General features: G+C 45.5%; 1 protein-coding gene across 2 annotated transcripts; it reads left to right on the top strand.

Annotated features, from left to right (window-relative positions):
* The first annotated feature begins 160 nt into the window (after nucleotides 1-160).
* On the top strand, nucleotides 161-14,398 carry CMTM2 (CKLF like MARVEL transmembrane domain containing 2). Of its 2 annotated transcripts, XM_025370619.1 has the most exons (4): nucleotides 161-623; nucleotides 759-917; nucleotides 13,144-13,245; nucleotides 14,060-14,398. In XM_025370619.1, the coding sequence occupies exons 1-4, from the start codon at nucleotides 387-389 to the stop codon at nucleotides 14,240-14,242; spliced, it is 681 nt and encodes a 226-aa protein (XP_025226404.1). In that variant the 5' UTR covers nucleotides 161-386; the 3' UTR covers nucleotides 14,243-14,398. The 2 variants fall into 2 exon arrangements, with proteins under 2 accessions (XP_025226404.1, XP_025226405.1); XM_025370620.1 differs by lacking the exon at nucleotides 759-917.
* Nucleotides 14,399-20,277: the final 5,879 nt, after the last annotated feature.

A 20,277-nucleotide genomic window follows, 5' to 3' on the forward strand; every position in this document is an offset into this window, starting at 1 on the left:
CCCGGTGCTCGCAGCCCCCCGACCCGGCAGCGGAGCGGCGGCTTACAGACCTGGGGCTGCCTGGAGACGCCGGGATGGGACCGCGAGGGCAGCTCCGCGCCGAGGTGGGACCAGCGGTTTGAGAACGGAGGTGGGGCCCGTCGGGGGCCGGCGCGTGGAGGGTGGGCGGATCCGGCCACTGCGGGGTGGATGGGAGCTGCGCCAGGAGACGGGCGCGCGTGGAGAGGGCGTGGGAGTTGGCATTCGGTGGTCCTGGCAGTTAGCTGAGCGCGCCGTCTGAGCCGCTCGGTTGACACCAGGCTCTCTAGTAGGCCTGGCCTACCCAGAAACAGCAGGAGAGAGAAGAAACAGGCCAGCTGTGAGAAGTCAAGGACACCGAGTCAGTCATGGCACCTAAGGCGGCAAAAGGGGCCAAGACAGAGCCAGCTCCACCTCCAGCTGGGGCCAAACCCCAGGAGGACAAGAAGGACGATAAGGAGCCATTGGAAAAACCTCAAAAGTTGGTGCAGCCCAAGCACGAAGTGGGCACGAGGAAGGGGTGTCGCCGCTACCGGTGGGAATTAAAAGACAGCAATAAAGAGTTCTGGCTCTTGGGGCACGCTGAGATCAAGATTCTGAGTTTGGTGAGTTAGACTGGTATGCCTGGATGGGGGGCTTTGGCTGAGGGTGGGGAGAAGGAGGAGTAGGCTCCAGGAGTCCTCACAGAGAGATGGTGAGAGGCCCTTGCTGCTGGCTGAGGTGTCTATGTCTCACTGCAGGGCTGCCTAATAGCGGCAATGATACTGTTGTCCTCACTCAGCGTGCACCCCATCTTGACGCTTATCATCACCATGGAGATATCCATCTTCAGTTTCTTCATCATAATGTACAGCTTTGCCGTTCATAGATACATACCCTTCATCCTGTGGCCCATTTCTGTAAGTAAGGGGCGATGGGGAGTGCCTGAATCCGGAACGCTGATTATGTGTGTGTCTTGGCACCTGGAAAGTCACAGAACGGAGAGACACACCTCACCTCCCATATCTGTGCCTGGGTCAGGGGCTCACAACATCAGTGGGGCCCAGGCAGAGGCAGCTGGGTGCAAGAGGGGTAGCTAGGCAGAAAATGCTCCAAAAAAGCCTGTGTGTGTGTTGGAGTGAGAGTGGGGAACTCTTACCTACCCGGTGGTCAAAGAGAGCCTGAGCCTTTGGTCTCTTTAGGGGAAGGGGAGGTATAGCAATCAGTTGTTCCTCCGAACTCCTGTGCCAGCTCACACTTGACAGGAAATCACCCCGGAAGGACCCCATTCCCAAAATTCAAAGAAGAAAATTACTCTCCCGTAAGTCAATAAAATAAGACAAAAATGGGAATTTTTTTTTTTTAAATCACTTCTAAAGCAGCGTTAGGTCTCCAGTGAATATCCCTATAAAGAATGCTTGGATCAGGATGTTCAACCCAAAGCAGTCATCTAGTGGAATGAGACAGAACTGAGCAAAGTACTCATTCCTAGCCTGTTTCCTCATCTGTAACATGGGGACAGTCATATGCCTTGCAGAATTGACGTTCAATCCTGAGGATTAAATGTAAATTGCTTGACACCGTGCCTGAGGACTCATGGAGTTGAATCCCTCACCTGTGTAATCACAGGGCACACCCACCTAACCCCTTGCCAGTCAATGAAGACCCCAATTCCCAAGTCCCTTTGTTCATTGCACATTCACAGCCTGCCTCCAGAGCCCTCTTGTTCACTGTTTCACTCACGTTACACTTGAGGAAATTGGCTTTGAATGGCCAAGTAACTTGCCCCCAGCTCACTCAGCTGGTAAGTAGCAGAAAAAAAGCTTCGAACTTAGCTTTATGAGTACATTTCATCCTGCCTTCTTGTTAAAATCTATTAGGGTCCAGGGATCCAGAGGTCTTGGTGAGGTAGATGAGGACCTCCAATACAAGGAGAAAGGACAGGAGGGCCAAATAAGGACTCTCAGAAAAGGGACAAGCAGAGGACAAGGTAAAAGGACAGGCAGAGGACAAGTTCCTAAACAAGGAGCCTGAGAAGACATTTTTAGTTCCAGCAAGATGAAAAACCAATGAACCCTGAAAATCTTCCTGCTGTGCTTATCTAAAAATACCAGGGGAAATGTAACCAGTATTGCTTTAACTGAATGAATGGTGGACAAAAAAGAAATGAAAACACAGAGGCACCAGAAATGGAAAACGGGGCAGTGATCACATAAGCTGCAAAGTATGAGTGGGAATGGTCCACGAGGTAGTGTCTCAGGAACCTACAGCATGAATTTTCATGCACTCTCAAGTCAGGAAATAAGGCCTTGATCCTAAGCAAAGTGGGAATTTAGAACTGAAAACCCTGTATAAAGCCAGCACCCTGGAAAGACTACCCACTGAGGGAAAACATGGACAAAGACACATACCCTTCTTATTCCCAACACAGAGGAATAAGAAAACATGTTCATCTGTGCCTGAGTGTTGAGTGGGCAGAGAGGAAGTCTTCCTTGAGAAATAGAAACCTTAAGCCTGCCCTTTGTACAGATTGGAGTTTGAATTTTTGTTACCTGCAGCCTAGAAACCTTCATGTAGCCCAGAAACCTTCATCCCTGGGAATTGCCATAAAAATTGATCCCAGTCTGACGACATTCTGCTGATATCCTCGGACTCCTGATAGAAACAAATGCAAAATCACAATCAGGGCATGAAGAGATTCTTACAGAGGGGCAGGGGGAAAACCTTGTCAAAAATGAACTAATAATTCAAAACTACAAAACACCTAATTTTAAAAAAATCCCCATTACTTAGAATCAACAAACACAACAGATGGATTAGAATCCTGAGAATATGAGATAATAGAAGAGCTATCTGAGAATAATAACATATTTTAAGTGATTATAGACATAAGAGTCCTGAGAAAAGAATAAAACACTATGAGGACAGAATAGACAGATTTTTTTAAAAGTACAGTGTCTAGAATAGAAAATATAGTTATTGAAATAAAAATGTCAGTAGATGAACTCAAAAACAGATCAGACATAGCTGAAGAGGGAACTGTTAACTGAAAGGTACGGGGAAATTACCCAGAACACAGCACACAGAGAGAAAGAAAATAAGAAAGAGATTGAGACAGAACATGGAGTGAGAACATCCATCAAGGTTGTTGGGCTGGGTCTGGTGGCTCATACCTGTAATCCCAGCACTTTGGGAGGCTGAGGTGAATAGGTCCCTTCGGTCCAGGAGTTTGAGACCAGCCTGGGCAACACAGGGAGACCCTGTCTCTACAAAAAAAAATTTAAAAATTAGCCAAGCATAGTGGCACATGCCTGTCGTTCTAGCTACTCAGGAGACCAAGGTGGAAGAATGACTTGAACCCAGGAGGTCAAGGCTACAGAGAGCTCTGATGGTGCCACTGCACTCCAATCTGAGTGACAGAGCGAGACCCTGTCTAAAAAATAATAAAAGAGGTGTCAAGAAGCTAGGCACAGTGAGTTGTGCCTATAGTCCCAGCTACTCAGGAGGCTGAGGCAAAAGGATCTCTTGAGTCCAGGAGTTCAAGGCTGTAGTGTGCAGTGATCACACCTGTGAATAACCACTGCACTCCAGCCTGGGAAACAAACAAGACCCTATCTCTTAAAAAAAAAAACAAGCAGGGGGAGGGGTTGGCATGTGGTTCACGCCTGTAATTCCAACACTTTGGGAGGCCGAAGTGGGAGGATTTCTTGAGGCCAGGAGTTCAAGATAAAGAAAAAAACTTCAATAAAAATTTTTAAAACTTATTAAGAGAATAGATGAGAGGAAATATTCAAGAGAATGGAGATCCAGAATAGTGGCTTACACCTGTAGTCCCAGCACTTTGGGAGTCCAACATGGGAGGATTGCTTGAGCCCAGGAATTCAAGACCAGCCTGGACAACATCATGAGACCTTCCGCTTGTCTCCACAAAAAATTAGCCAGGCATGGTGGCATATGCCTGAGGTCCCATCTACTCAGGAGGCAGAGTTGGGAGGATCGCTTGAGCCCAGGAAGCTGAGGCTGAGTGAGCTGTAATCCCATCACTGCATTCCAGACTGGGAGACAGACAGAGACCCTGTCTCAGAAAAAAAAAAAAAAAAAGTAGCAAGAATGGAGAAGAGGAAATATTCATACTGATAATGACTGAGAACATTCCGTATTTAATGAGAGTGGTGTCACTGAAAAATGGCATAATAGGGAACTCCAAAATTTTGTCTCTCTACTGTAGTGATGAGTAACCTAGCAAAAACTGTCAGAACTAACTTATTCAGAAACCAAATCTAATTAAAAACTTAGAACAGCCAGAGGAGTGCTTAATGAAGGAAGAAGCTGCTGGATTTTGGTAAGAGAGGACTGTGCACTTTAACTTACCTGCTGGGCATCTCTTACCCCCACAGCTTGGCAATGGCTATGAAGACAGCAGCCCAAATTCCTGGCGAAGTCTGCTAGTGACCAGCATAAAGAGCTATTTTCGCGTGTGTGTTGTGAGACAGGGTCTTACACTGTCATCCAGGCTGGAGTGCAGCGGTGCAATCGGTATCTCATCACATTACAGACTTCGTTCTCAAAGAATTGTGGTTGTATGTTTGTTTGGACCTGTCTGATGATTACCTAAGAGATTGGTCCAGGGACTTGCCTTTGTTTCACCTGCCTCAGAACTTTCTCAGGGATGAAGCAGCCTCCCAGGTAGCATTTGTCAAAAACATTTAAAGGGAAATATACTTGCCTCACCCACTTGAGACAAGAGAAAACAGGTGAGTCAAGCAGTAGACAGACCAGAAAGTCTGGGAAGAAAGAGACTGAGAAAGGAGATATATTAGGGAATCTAGAAGACTACACACATTCCCAGGGCTGGACAAATACTCAGAAATGACCTAAGAAGACCCTAAGCTTCCACCTTTGGTCGACCATTAGGCTCTGCACAATCAGGAGGTGAGAACTACGACAGAGTTGTAAACAGCCTGGCCAAATGTTGATAAAGTGCCCCAACACAGAACCAACCTGCAAAGACCAGTAATGTTTTTGTTCATTTGTTTCCAAGCATTTAGGGAAATCTCTGTCAAATCACTAGCTGAGGCCGGGCGCGGTGGCTCACGCCTATAATCCCAGCATTTTGGGAGGCCGAGGCGGGCGGATCACGAGGTCAGGAGATCGAGACCATCCTGGCTAACACAGTGAAACCCTGTCTCTACTAAAAATACAAAAAATTAGCCGGGCATGGTGGCAGGCGCCTGTAATCCCAGCTACTCGGGAGGCTGAAGCAGGTGGATCACTTGAGGTCAGGAGTTTGAAACCAGCCTGGCCAACATGGTGAAGTCCCATTTCTACTAAAAGTATTTAAAACTTAGCTGGGCATGGTGGCGGGTGCTTATAATCCTAGCTACTCAGGAGGCTGAGGTAGGAGAATCCCTTGAACCCGGGAGGTGTAGGTTGCAGTGAGCTGAGATCGTGCCACTGCACTCCAGCCTGGGCAACAAGAGTGAAACCCCGTCTCAAAAAAAAGCTGATGTAGTTTTTGTTTTGGTTTTTTTTTTTTTTTTTTTTTTTTGAGACGGAGTCTCACTCTGTCGCCAGGCTGGAGTGGATCTCAGCTCACTGCAAGCTCCGCCTCCTGGGTTCACATCATTCTCCTGCCTCAGCCCCCCGAGTAGCTGGGACCACAGGCGCACGCCGCCACGCCCAGCTAATTTTTTGTCTTTTTAGTAGAGACGGGGTTTCACCGTGTTAGCCAGGATGGTTTCGATCTCCTGACCTTGGGATCTGCCCACCTCAGCCTCCCAAAGTGCTGGGATTACAGGCGTGAGCCACCGCGCCCAGCCAAAAGCTGACATAGTTTTAATACCAGACTAAACCAATTTTATATATAAAAAAAGAAGATCACTACATATAGTAATTTTGAACTTGTGTGTACCTAACAATATAGCCCCAAAATATAAAAGCTAAACATAGACTTAATTATAAGAAAGAATTAACAAATAGTAACCACAGCAGGAGATTTTAACATGTGTCCCTCAGTAATTAACAGTTTGATCCACTGACATGTAAAACATAGAACCATACATCCATAATAACAGGCTTTATATTCTTTTTAAGCTCACTTGAAACAATCATAAAAATTATCCTCACATAAGACCACAAAGCCAATATAAATAAATAACAAGGAACTGACAAAATATAGACTACATTCTCCAATTCAATGAAATACAGTTAGAAATCAGTAACTAAAATGTAACTAAAGCCTTGTATGTTTGGGGGATAAATCTACTGTTTTTCCCTCAGTATATGAGGATTTAGTTATATGTAGTATTTGCAGATACTACCTGTAAAATGCAGATAATTCAAATTCAAATCTGTATACTTAGAAAAGAAGAATGAACATTAACAAATCAAATGTCTATATGAAGATGATACCAAAACAAAACAAAATAATGAAATTAAGGAAATGCCAAAGATAAGAACTAAAAATTAATGAAATAGGAAACAAAGATTTATGGGGAGGATTAATAAAACTAAAAATCTGGTTATTTGAAAAGACAAAAGTAGACAAACTTCAAGAAAAAGAAAAGTAGGAACAAAAACAGTACAAAGATCAAGAAGAGATTTTAAAGATCACAAGGGAAGCCAGCTGGATGGCTCATGCCTGTAACAGCAATGTGGGAGGCTGAGGCAGGAAGATCAGTTGAGCCCAGGAGTTCAAGACCATCCTGGGCAACACAGTGGGACCTCATCTCTACAGAAAATAAAAAAAGTAGCTGGGTGTGGTGGCATGCACTTGTAGTCCTAGCTACTTGGGCTGAGGTGGAAGGATCGCCTAAGCTGCAGAGTCAAGGCTGCAGTGAGACAGTGATTGCACCACTGCACTCCAGCCTGGATGACAGAGTAAGACCCTGTCTCCCAACAAACACACACACACAAGGGAAAATAGGTGGGGTTTTTTGTTTTGTTTTGTTTTGAGACAGAGTCTCACTTTGTTGCCCAGGCTGGAGTGCAGTGGCACGATCTCAGCTCACTGCAAGCTCCGCCTCCCAGGTTCACGCCATTCTCCTGCCTCAGCCTCCCAAGTATCTGGGACTACAGGCGCCCACCACCACGCCCAGCTAATTTTTTTGTGTTTTTAGTAGAGATGGGGTTTCACCATGTTAGCCAGGATGGTCTCGATCTCCTGACCTCGTGATCCGCCCGCCTCAACCTCCCAAAGTGCTGGGATTACAGGTGTGAGCTACAGGGCTCACGCCTGTAATCCCAGCACTCAGCCGGAAAATAGCTTTTTATACCAATAAACTAGAAAGTTCAGATAAAATAATTTTCTAGAAAAAAAATCATTTACAAAAATTGACTCAAAAATAAATAGAAAAACAGGTTATAAAAGAATTCATCCATGTTTTCATCTGGCACTTTTATTGTTTCACATTTTACATTTGATTCATTTGAGTGATTTAGGGATATGATATGAACCATGGTTCCATTTTTATATCCTGATGGCTTTCCAGTTGTTCCACCCCATTACCTGATTTATTCTTGTATTGAAGAGTACGTCTTTTCCGCCATGGATTTGAAATGGCATATTTGTTAAATGCTAAAAATTCCATATGTAGGGTTTATTTCTAGATTTTATATTCAGTTCTATTTTGTCTATCTCTTTTTTTTCTTTTAAAAAGTGTTATAATATGTCCTACTCTCTGCTAGCGCCTTGATCTTAAGACCAGACATTATAAGGAAAGTAAACTATAGGTCTATCGTATTTGAAGATAGCCATAAAAATTCTAAATAAAATATTATCATAGTGAGGCCGGGCGCGGTGGCTCATGCCTGTAATCCCAGCACTTTGGGAGGCCGAAGCAGGCGGATCACTTGAGGCCAGGAGTTTGAGACCAGACTGGCCAACATAGTGAAACCCGTCTCTACTAAAAATACAAAAAATTAGCTGGGCATGGTGGTGGCCATCTGTAATCCCAGCTATTCAGGAGGCTGAAGCAGGAGAATCGCTTGAACCTGGGAGGCAGAGGCTGCAGTGAGCCAAGATAGCACCACTGCACTCCAACCTGGGCAATAAAGCAAGACACCTTTCCAAAAAATAGTAATAATAATAATAGCATAGTGAATCAAGCAATATATAAGAAAGCAATACATCATTATGAAGCAGCATTGATGCCAGGAATACAAAGATGGTTTTGCCATACATACACACACACACATATATAAATTATTATATATAATATACATATTAATATATTTCACTATAATATATTCACATAATATATTTTACTGCTTTATTTAAAGGAAAAAATATATCCTACAAGCTGCAGCAAAACCATTTAGTAATATTCAATACCAATTTTTAGAAAACTCTTAGCCAACTAGGAATAAAGAGAACTTCCTTATCTTAATATAGGTATCAGGGCCAGGCGCGGTGGCTCACGCCTGTAATCCCAGCACCTTGGGAGGCCTGGGCCAGCAGATCACAAGGTTAGGAGATTGAGACCATCCTGGCTAACACAGTGAGACCTCATCTCTACTAAAAATACAAAAAAATTAGCCAGGCGTGGTGGCAGGCGCTTGTAGTCCCAGCTACTCAGGAGGCGGAGGCAGGAGAATGGCGTGAACCCAGGAAGCAGAGCTTGCAGTGAGCCAAGACTGTGCCACTGCACTCCAGCCTGGGTGACAGAGTGAGACTCTGTCTCAAAAAAAAAAAAAAAAAAAAAAAGGCATTTATCCAAACCCACACAAACTGTATTTTATAGTGACACTCCAGGAGCATTTCCTTAGAGATGCGTACTAGCTTTTCTTCTATTCAACATTGTGAGGGAGATCTTAGTACAATACGATAAGGAAAACAAAAGGTAATAGAAATTGGGAAGAAACAAAATCTCATGGAATTATCTACACAGAAAATCTAGGAGAATCTACAGTGAAATCACTAGAACTGATTGAGTTCCACAAGGTTACCAGACACAAAAGCAATAGTGTTCCTGAATACCAACAATGAACAATGAGAAATATATGATTTTTTTTGGCTGGGCGCGGGGACTCACGCCTGTAATCCCAGCATTTTGGGAGGCCCAGGTGGGTGGATCACTTGAGGTCAGGAGTTTGAGTCCAGCCTGGCCAACATGGTGAATCACCGTCTCTACTAAAAATACAAAAATTAACCAGGCATGGTGGTGCCTGCCTGTAATCCCAGCTACTCGGGAGGCTGAGGCAAGAAAATCTCTTGAATGCAGGAGGCGGAGGTTGGGATGAGCCGAGATGGAGCCACTGCACTCCAACCTGGGTGACAGAGTGAGACTCTGTCTCAAAAAAAAAAAAAAAAAAAAAAGCTCTTTAAAAGAAACCACTTAAAACAGCAAGAGAAACTACAAAGTGACTAAGAATAAACCTACTGAAAGATATGTAAGACGCTACATAGAGAATATAAGACTTTATTAATGGATATCAAAGGAAAATGTAAATAGAGAAACATTCCACATTCATAAATATGAAAACTTATTATCATAGAGATATCAATTCAATTCTGAATTAATCTATAAATTAAATAAAATTTCAACCTAACATGGGTTTTTCATGGAACTTTACGGGGTGATTCTAAAATTCTTATGGAGGAAGAAAAAATACTAACAAGGATGGACTCAGACAACAAGATATCAGATTTACCATAAAGCTTTGGTACTAGCTCAGGGACTTGACAAGAAGACTAATGAAATTGTTACAGATTGAATGTTTGTGTCCCCCACTCTGCAAAACCATATGCTGAGGCTCTAACCCCACTGTAGCTGTACTTGAAGATGCGGCCTCTAAGGAGGTAATTAAGGTTAAATGAGGTCAGAATATTGGGGCCCTGATCAAATAAGTGTCTTGTTTTTTGTTTGTTGGTTTTGAGACAGAGTTTTGCTCTTGTCACGCAGGCTAGAGTGCAGTGGCACAATCTCAGCTCACTGCAACTTCCACCGCCCGGTTCAAGCATTCTCCTGCCTCAGCCTCCTGAGTAGCTAGGATTACAGGCATGCACCACTGCACCCAGCTAATTTTGTATTTTTACTAGAGACAGCGTTTTGCCATGTTGGCCTAGCTGGTCTTGAACTCCTGGCCTCAGGTGATCTGCCTGCCTTGGCCTCCCAAAGTGCTATGATTACAGGTATGAGCCACCACACCCAGCCAGTAAGTAAGTATCTTTATAAGAAGAGAGCAGAGAATTCTCTCTCCCTCTTGCTCTCTCTCTACACACACACACACACACGCACACATGCACACACACATACACACGCACGCATCAAAGAAAGGCCATGTGAAAACGTAGTGAGAAGACAGCCATCTGCAAGCCCGGAAGAGAGCCCTCACCAGAAACTGAATTTCCTGGCACCTTGCTCATGGACTTCAGCCTCCAAAACTGCGAGAAAGTTAATGTCTGTTGTTTAAGTCACCCAGTCTGGGATATTTTATTATGGCATCCTGAGTAGACTAATACAGGAATAGAAAAGAAAACTCAGAAATAGATCTACAAACATATGGCAACTTGGTATATGACGGAGGTAGCATTATAAAACAGTTGAATAGAATATTCAATAAATGTCCCTGGGATTTGTGGAGAGAGAGGAAGGGAGGGAGAGAGACAGACTATGTATCCCATTAAAATTAAAACTTCAACAGAAGACATCATAGGCCAGGTAGTGGCTCACACCTATAATCCTGACACTTTGGGAGGCCAAGGTGGGAGGATCACTTGAGTCCCGGAGTCCAGGGCTTGGAGACCAGCCTGGGCAACATAGGGAAACCCTGCCTCTACAAAAACAATTTTTTTTTTTTTTTTGAGATGGAGTTTTGCTCTTGTTGCCCAGGCTAGAGTGCAATGGCATGATCTTGGCTCACTGCAACCTCTGCCTCCTAGGTTCAAGAGATTCTCATACCTCAGCCTCCTGAGTAGCTGGGATTACAGGCATGCACCACCACACCTAGCTAATTTTGTATTTTTCGTAGAGATGGGGTTTCTCCATGTTGGTCAGGCTGGTCTCGAACTCCCAACCTCAGGTGATCCGCCCGCCTTGGCCTCCCAAAGTCCTGGGATTACAGGCGTGAGCCACTGCGCCCAGCTTACAAAAACAATGTTTTTAATTGCACAGTGGCAGGCGCCTGTAGTCCCAACTGAGGCTGAGGTGGGGAGGATCGCTTGAGCCCAGGAGTTCAAGATTACAGGGCATGGTAGAAACACCCTGAGTCTCATTTTGTTCATTCCTATAGTAGGCTACATCAGTTAAAATTAATAAATCTGGCCATGCGCGGTGGCTCACGCCTGTAATCCCAGCACTTTAGGAGGCCAAGGCGGGCGGATCACGAGGTCAGGAGATCAAGACCATCCTGGCTAACATGGTGAAACTCCATCTCTACTGAAAATACAAAAAATTAGCCAGGTGTGGTGGCAGGCGCTTGTAGTCCCAGCTACTCAGGAGGCTGAGGCAGGAGAATGGCGTGAACCCAGGAGGCAGAGCTTGCAGTGAGCCGAGATTGGGCCACTGCACTCCAGCCTGGGCAATAGAGCAAGACTCTGTCTCAAAAAAAAAAAAAAAAAAAAAAAGGAATAAATCTATATTTCTCAATGTGGATAAATCTCAAAAGGCAAAAAGCAAGCATTGAAAGGTAGGATACTTTTTATTTAAATATATAAAAAGTGTATTTTGAAATACACAAAATAGTATACATTGTTTATGAATATATAATATGTAGAAAAGCACAAATTCAGACAGGAAAACTACACATCAGCTTCCAAAAGTTGGAGGAGGGAGGCATGAGGGACAGGAAGAGGGAAGGAAGCGAGGGGGCTGCAGCTCCATCTGTGAAGTTGGATTTCTTGATTTCAAAGAGGCCTAAAGGGGACATTGGCAAGACGGTAACATCTGTTAAATGTCAGTGGCTCCTGGCCTGGTAGAGGTGGGAGTTGGAGGTAGGATGTTCTATTATTTTCTGGGCATTTGAAATGTATCAAAATTCAAAACATTAAAAAAGAAAAGGCCTGAAGCAAAGTGGCCAGGGAAGGACAACAGCAGGAAATGGCATTATAGAAACCAAGGGGAATGGCAGGTGTCTTCCAGCGCTGCAGGATCAGCTGCTTCTCACCCCATCCTCTAGCCCCAGGAGAGATGCGGGAGGAAGCCAGCCTGCTATGGCCATGGTTTGGCCAGCTCTGAGAAGTTTGGCAATGCCTTGCCAGTAGCGGGAGGGAAACGAGTATATGGTATGGGGAGGGTGAGACTGAAGTCACAGGGGATGGGCAGGAGGGTTGAGGAAGGAAGAGGTGGTACCACCTTGTAAGGAGGGAAAGGGGTCTAGGAAGTCAGGCTGAGGGCAGCGGGTTGCAGAGGAAGCTGCCAGGCTCCCATTGAGATGCTAAAGTCCATCAGAGCCAATGCAGCCCACCCAGCCAGAGCGGGGAGCTGGCCCTGGGAGCTGAAAGTCAGTGGTGGGGTCCTTAAGAGGGACATCATGATGTTTTATAGTTGTGTATTTATTTAAATGAGTATTGACTGGGTGCTGTGGCCCAGGCCTATAATCCCAGCGCTTTGGGAGGCTGAGGAAGGCAGATCGCTTGAGTCCAGGAGTTTGAGACCAGCCTGGATAACATGGTGAAACCCTATCTCTACTAAAAATACAAAAAAAAAAGAAAAAAAATTAGCTGTGCTTGGTGGCACACGCCTGTAGTGGCAGTCGGAGGTGGGAGAATCACCTGAGCCTGAGGAGGTCGAGGCTGCAGTGAGCAGAAATTGCGCCACCACACTCCAGCCTGCGTAATCAGAGTAAGACCCTGTCTCAAAAAATAGAAAATAAAAATAATAAATGAGTATTGGTGGGAGGAGACATAGGCAGAAACCAAATGTGTGATTTCACAGAGAGATGGTAGAAGAGGGGGCTGGTGACTTCACAGGCTTCAGCATGAGGGCATTTTAGCATCCTGGACTTTTTAGGTTTCAATTTAAAAAGCCCAGCTGGAGGGCCACAGATATGTCCACCTAGCCCAGTGTGTGTTTATCTTTATGCATACATTTTTAAATCAGGTGGAAGTTTGCAAATCATTCCTTTGGAGGAAGCTAACCAGGGTGCAGTGTTTGTTGCTGGGAGGGCCCGGCTTTGGCTGAGGCTGACTCACCTCTCCACCTTCAGGACCTCTTCAACGACCTGTTTGCCTGTGCGTTCCTGGTGGGAGCCGTGGTCTTTGCTGTGAGAAGTCGGCGATCCATGCATCTCCACTACTTACTTGCTGTGGTGAGTCTTTCCAGGCTGGGCCGTGCATTTGCTCTGAATTCACCTCTTTTGGAGGATGAGTGTTGTCCTCTGTTTAAGGAAAGGGCTTCTTTATTTTTCACAAAAATCTTGGGATCAAAGTAAAGTTTAAAAGTGAAGTAGGCCGGGCGCAGTGGCTCATGCCTGTAATCCCAGCACTTTGGGAGGCCGAAGCGAGTGGATCACCTGAGGTCAGGAGTTTGTAGACCAGCCTGGCCAACATGGTGAAATACAAAAATACAAAATTTACAAAATTTAGTAGAAAATGTATTTTCTACTAAAAATACAAAAATTAGCTAGGCATGGTGGCGCATGCCTGTAATCCCAGCAACTTGGGAGGCTGAGGCAGGAGAATTGCTTAAATCCAGGAGGCAGAGGTTGCAGTTAGCAGAGATTGTGGCACTGCACTCCACCCTGGACGACAGAGCAAGACTTCGTCTCAAAGGAAAAAAAAGTAAAGTAGACAGATGTTTCCAATGGAGCCACCATTTAAATAAAGATGATGTCTGGGGAACCAGCCCAGGTTCCTTCCTGTAGCTGCCGACCCCAGAGCAAAAAGTCCCACTCTGGCTGGGTTTCAAGACAGAAAAGAAACAGGTGAGATGGCAGGATGGGGGAGTGGAGAAGGCCGAGGCTGAAGGAGTAGGCATGCTTCTAGCCTCTCAGGGCTGGTTGACATTTGAGGGGACATGGGGGACATGTGAAACAGCACCCCCTGATGAACGAGAAACCAGGAGGGAAACTCACCACGTTTGGAATGAAAAGCAAAAGTCATGAGGACCCTTTTGTTTTCCAGATCCTGATTGGTGTGGCTGGAGTTTTTGCTTTGATCGATGTGTGTCTTCAAAGAAACAACTTCAGAGGCAAGAGGGCCAAAAAGCATATGCTGATTTCTCCTCCAGGCAAAGAAAAAGAACCCCAGCAGGGCAAGGGACCAGAGCCCGCCAAGCCACCAGAGCCAGCAAAGGGAAAGAAATGACTTGGAGGAGGCTCCTACTGTCTGAAACGGCAGTGTATTTTACAGCAATACATTTCCACTCTCTTCCTTGTCTTCTTTCTAGAATGGTTTTCTTTTCCATTTTCATTACCACCTTTGCTTGGAAAAGAATGGATTAATGGATTCTAAAAGCCTAAAGTTGATGTAAGCATTATTTTGTTCATTCAGCAAAAGTTACTGATTGGCAGGGTGCAGAGGGTAATGCCAGGACAGGGCCCAGGAGCCAAGGCTTCTGAAGTGCTCCCAGGCTACTGGGCACCAAGGGCCTGGGGGACCAGAAGTGTAGCTGTTTCCGGCTAGCGACCCCAACCAACTGGCAGGGGGCGGGGGCCAGGGCGCCGGGGGCAGAGGAAGATGAGAAACCAGAAAAAAAAAGGATTTTGTTCACACTGATTATTTTAATTTTACTTTTTAAAAAAAGCATCCGCCGGGCGCGGTGGCTCAAGCCTGTAATCCCAGCACTTTGGGAGGCCGAGACGGGCGGATCACGAGGTCAGGAGATCGAGACCATCCTGGCTAACACAGTGAAACCCCGTCTCTACTAAGAAATACAAAAAACTAGCCGGGCGAGGTGGCAGGCGCCTGTAGTCCCAGCTACTCGGGAGGCTGAGGCAGGAGAATGGCGTGAACCCGGGAGGCGGAGCTTGCAGTGAGCTGAGATCCGGCCACTGCACTCCAGCCTGGGCTACAGAGCGAGACTCCGTCTCAAAAAAAAAATAAAAAAATAAAAAAATAAAAAAAATAAAAAAAGCATCCAAGCAATTGTTATGAGAAAAATAAATTTGATGGCCTTCCTTGCAGTTTAGTTTTTAGGTTTTTTTGTTTTTTTGTTTTTTGTTTTTTTGGTGAGTCAGAGTTTTGCTCTTGTTGCCCAGGCTGGAGTGCAATGACGTGATCTTGACTCAGCTTACCGCAACCTACACCTCCCAGGTTCAAGCAATTCTCCTGCCTCAGCCTCCTTGAGTAGCTGGTATTATAGGCATCTGCCACCACACCTGGCTAATTTTCTGTATCTCTAGTAGAGACAGGATTTCACCATGTTGGCCAGGCTGGTCTCAAACCCCTGACCTCAGGTGATCCACCCTCCTTGGCCTCCCAGGGTGCTGGGATTACAGGCGTGAGCCACCGTGCCCGGCCTGCAACTTAGTATTGATCCTCACTGAGGTTCACTCCGGTGGAGGTGAGGAGGGCAGGGGGTGTCAATTCCTCAGAGATCAGGGTCTCTAAGGGTCTGAGTCAGGCTGGCATATGGGCTGAGCAGGGTGGGCACAGGAGAAGCCTAGGGGCTGTTTCCCTCTGGGACCTGGAGTGTCTCCCTCCACTGACGACCTGAGCATAAGGCCTGGAGTCCCCACATGCAGGCCTTGCAGATCTTTCCAACAGAGAAGGCCCTGCTCTCACTGGACAGTCCAGCCATCCTGGCAGGGGAAGGGTTGTCTCCATGACAGGAAAGCCAGGCCCCAAACTGACCCATGAGGAGCTGGAAGGGGGCATGTAGGAGGAAGCGTGGAGCCCCGAGCGCAGCCTGGGCAACAGGCTTGGAGGGTCCACTGAGCTTTGGGGACAGGATCATGACTTGGGCCAAGGGGATCACTGAAGGCTGTGAGAATGCCACGTGCTTAGCTGCTGCCTCAAAGGTGTGTGAGAGGAAGGAGGGCCCTGCAGGTCCTTCAGGTGGGCAGACGGGCAGCCAGCGGCCTCTAGGGGTGAAGACCTGGAACTTGGGGTGGCCCCAGGCTCCTCTACCCTTCAAGTCCACTGTCCCCTCTGTAGCCTCACAGCGCCTCCTGCAGGCCAGGCAGTGTGAGGCACACCTAACTCTAGCTTTGTAGAGAAAAACTCAAAAATGCACACTATCCCACCACATGACCCAGAATTCTTCTCCTATGTATTTAGCCAAGAGAAATGGTATACTAGAATGTTCCTAACAGCCAAAAACTAGAAACAGCCACATGTTCAAAAGGAGGTAAATGTGCTACATTCAGAAAACGGAATGCGCTACTCAGCGGCAAAAAAAAAAAAAAAAACTATGAATACGACAAAACAAGGAGGGACTTCACATTATAGAAACATACCAGATGATTCCATTTCTAAGCAGTTCAAAAATAGGCAAAAATACAGTGAAAGAAAACAGTGGTTGCTTGGGGATTGATTATGTAAACCAAAAAGTATCTGAGACAGGCCACAATTGATTTAGAAGTTTATTTTGGCCAGGTCCAGTGGTTCATGCCTGTAATCTCAGCACTTTGGGAGGCTGAGGTGGACAGAGCACTTGAGCCCAGGAGTTTGAGACCAGCCTGTACTACATGGCGAAACCCCGTCTTTTCTAAAAATACAAAAATTCACCGGGCATGCACACACCTGTAGTTCCAGCTACTCTGGGGGCTGAGGCAGAAGAATTGCTTGAACCCGGGAGGTGGAGGTTGCAGTGAGCTGAGATCACGCCACTGCACTCTAGCCTGGGTGACAGCAAGACTCTATCTAAAAAAAAAAAGAGGTGCCACAGTCAAGGACAATGCCTCAGAAACAGGTCTGTGCCTTTCTCCAAATCATCCAAATGTGATATGAGGGCTTCAATATTTACAGGGGCAAAGCGGGCTGAAAGGGAAAGAGAAAGAGTCACATTCAGTAGAGTCACATTACTGAATCCACAAGTTGTAAGAGAAAAGGAGCAGGTAGGGAAGAGTGAATGATGTCTTCTTCTGGCACTCAGGAAACTGGCATTTGACATAAGATGAGATAAACATAGAGCAGCTACCTGTGGAGGTATTTCACCTTTCATCTGTAGCTCTCTTGTTAGGAACAAAAGGAAAGGCGGCTTCTTGCATGACTCAGCTCTCAGCTTAATTTGTTTCTTTTGGCACAGTGAATCGGGGTCCCAAGTATTTTATTTTCCTTTCACGTTTCCAAAGAGACATAAGGGAGCTTTTGTGGGTACCAGAAATGTCATCTCTTCTTGGAGGAGCTGGTCACACAGGTGTACACTTTTGTCAAAACATTCAATAGTATACTTAAGATCAGTGCATTTCATTGTATATAAATTTTACCTAACAATGTAAGCTCAATATGACTTATGCTCAGAATCCTGTGGAAAAGTGTCAACTTTCCTAAACGACTTTGGTCACTCCTCTCAACTCCAAGGGTGACACTTGTGAGCAGGCAGGGTTTCTGCAAATCTCAGGGTATAATGAGCATGAAGTGGGGGCTGGGCTGGGGCTGAGCAAGACTTCAGGTATCATGCTAAGAAGAGGACCCTGGGAGAGGGACATGGGCTGTAGGAAGATGCCCCTTCAGAACAAAACTACATCAGGTAAGTACCTGTCTGGAGCAGGGAATGGCCTGGGTGTAGAGCATGTCACTTACACATCTGGTTGGAATGCGGATTCAGCAGAAAGCCTAATTAATTAATTAATACACACAGAATAAAAATAGATACTGTGTCCTTCAGACGAAAGTGACTCAAAAAGGGCAACCAGCAAACAAGAGTTCCTGGGGTAGGAGTGTGGGAAACTACAACAAAGATTTTAAATTTTTGTTGCTGTTGTTATTGAGATAGTCTCATTCTGTCGCCCAGGCTGGAGTGCAGTGGTGCCATCTCGGCTCATTGCAACCTCTACCTCCCTGGTTCAAGCGATTGTCCTGCCTCAGCCTCCCAAGTACCTGCGATTACAGGTACCTACCACCATGTCTGGCTAATTTTTTTTTTTTTTTTTTTTTTTTGTATTTTTAACAGAAACGGGATTTCACCATGTTGTCCAGGCTGCTTTCGAACTCCTGACCTCAAGTGATCCACTCGCCTCAACCTCCCAGAATGCTGCGATTACAGGCGTGAGACACCACATCCAGCCAAGATTTTAAAATTTAACAGAGGGATTGAATAATAGAATAGACATAATTTAAGATGCCAATTCATGATTTGAAAAATAAAGGAAATCTAGAAAATCCAGCAAAAAGGCAGACTTTTCTCTTTTGGAAAAAAAGAAAGACATAGAGGATAAATCCAGGAGGATTTATCCAACAACCATCTCAAAGGAGTCACAGGGGGTGAGAAAATGAAGAGAAGAAAATAAATAGAAAAAAAATTTCAGTTAAATTAAAACTAACCCACCAAGGCAGGGTGCGGTGGCTCACGCCTATAATCCCAGCACTTTGGGAAGCCAAGGCAGGCGGATCGCTTGAGCTCAGGAGTTAGAGATCAGCCTGGCCAACATGGCAAAACTCTGTCTCTACAAAAAAAAAAAAAAAAAAATTAGCCAGGCAGACTGGTGCGCGCCTGTAGTCCCAGCTGTTCCAGAGGCTGAAGTGGGAAAATCAATCACTTCAGGCTGGGAGGTCGAGGCTGCAGCGAACCAAGATTGCAACACTGCACTTTGGGTGACAAAGCCTAGGTGACAAAGCAAGACCCTGTTTCAAAAAAAAAAAGAAGAAGAAGGAAGGAAGAGAGAGAGAAAGAAAAAAAGAAAGAAGGAAGGAAGGAAGGAAGAAAGGAAGGAAAAAGGGAAGGGAAGGGGAGGGGAGGGGAGGGGAGGGGAGGGAGAGGGCCTACCAAATGTTGAGCAGGTTTACTGGGAAAGCATCCTCACCTGCCTACACATTTCTTGGTGAAATATGGGAATTCTAAAGATTAAGAGAAAATCCTAAATGTTGAGAGAGAGAGAGAGAACACAAAGATGACACTGACAACAGAAAAACCCAAACATCAGAGTCCACTCAGGACATTAGAAAACAATGGAGCTGGGCTGGACACGGCTGGGAGCAAAAAACTCCATCTCAAAAAAAAATTAAAGTGAAATTTTAATTTAAATGAAAATTTAAGTGGCTTTTAGTACATTCACAGTGTTGTTCAACCACCACTTCTATCTAGTTCCAAAACATTTCTATAATTTCATTTTTTATGGCTGAATAATATTCCATTGTATGGCTGTATCACTTTTTTTTTTTTTTTTTTTTTTTTTTTTGAGACAGTGTCTCACTCTGTCACCCAGGCTGGAGTACAGTGGCATGATCTCGGCTCACTGCAAGCTCCGCCTCCCGGGTTCACACCATTCTCCTGCCTCAGCCCCCCGAGTAGCTGGGACTATAGGCACCTGCCACCACACCAGGCTAATTTTTTGTATTTTTAGTAGAGACAAGGTTTCAGCATGTTAGCCAGGATGGTCTCGATCTCCTGACCTCATGATCTGCCCTCCTTGGCCTCCCAAAGTGCTGGGATTACAGGCGTGAGCCACCACACCCGGCCTCACTTTTTTTTTTTAAGAGACAGTGTTTCGCTCTGTTGCCAGGGGGTTTCCTGACCTCAGGTGATCCACCCACCTCAGCCTCCTCAAGTGCTGGGATTACAGGTGGGAGCCACTGTGCCCAGCCCATAATGTTGATATTTTAAAACTTATTGAACTTGTTTTTTGTCCTAACATATGGTCTGTCCTAGAGAATGTTCCAAGTGCATTTAAGAAGAATGTGTATTCTGTTGTTGGGTGGAGTGTTAGGTGGCCTAGTTTCTGTCTTTTAATAGAAAAATGGATTCAGGCCAGGTGTGGTGACTCACACCTGTAATCCCAGCACTTTGAGAGGCCAAGGTGGGCAGATCACAAGGTCAGGAGATTGAGACCATCCTGGCCAACATGGTGAAACCCTATCTCTACTAAAAATATAAAAATTAGCCAGGCGTGTTGGCACACGCCTATAATCCCAGCTACTTGGGAGGCTGAGGCAGGAGAATTGCTTGAACCCAGGAGGCAGAGGTTGCAGTGAGCTGAGATCAGGCCACTGCACTCCAGCCTGGGCTACAGAGCTGGACTCCATCTCAAACAAACAAAGAACAACAACAAAAAAGACAGAAACTATCAGATTGTTGAGGTTTTCTAAATCCAACTTCATAATTTGTATACGAGATACACCTATAACAAAATGACACAAAAAGGTTATAAATGCAACAATTTTTTTTTTTTTTTTTGAGACGGAGTCTCACTCTGTCGCCCAGGCTGGAGTACAGTGGCACGATCTCGGCTCACTGCAAG

This window comes from Theropithecus gelada, chromosome 20 (genome assembly GCF_003255815.1).
Source record: "Theropithecus gelada isolate Dixy chromosome 20, Tgel_1.0, whole genome shotgun sequence".
In the NCBI taxonomy this organism is placed as follows: Eukaryota; Metazoa; Chordata; class Mammalia; order Primates; family Cercopithecidae; genus Theropithecus; species Theropithecus gelada.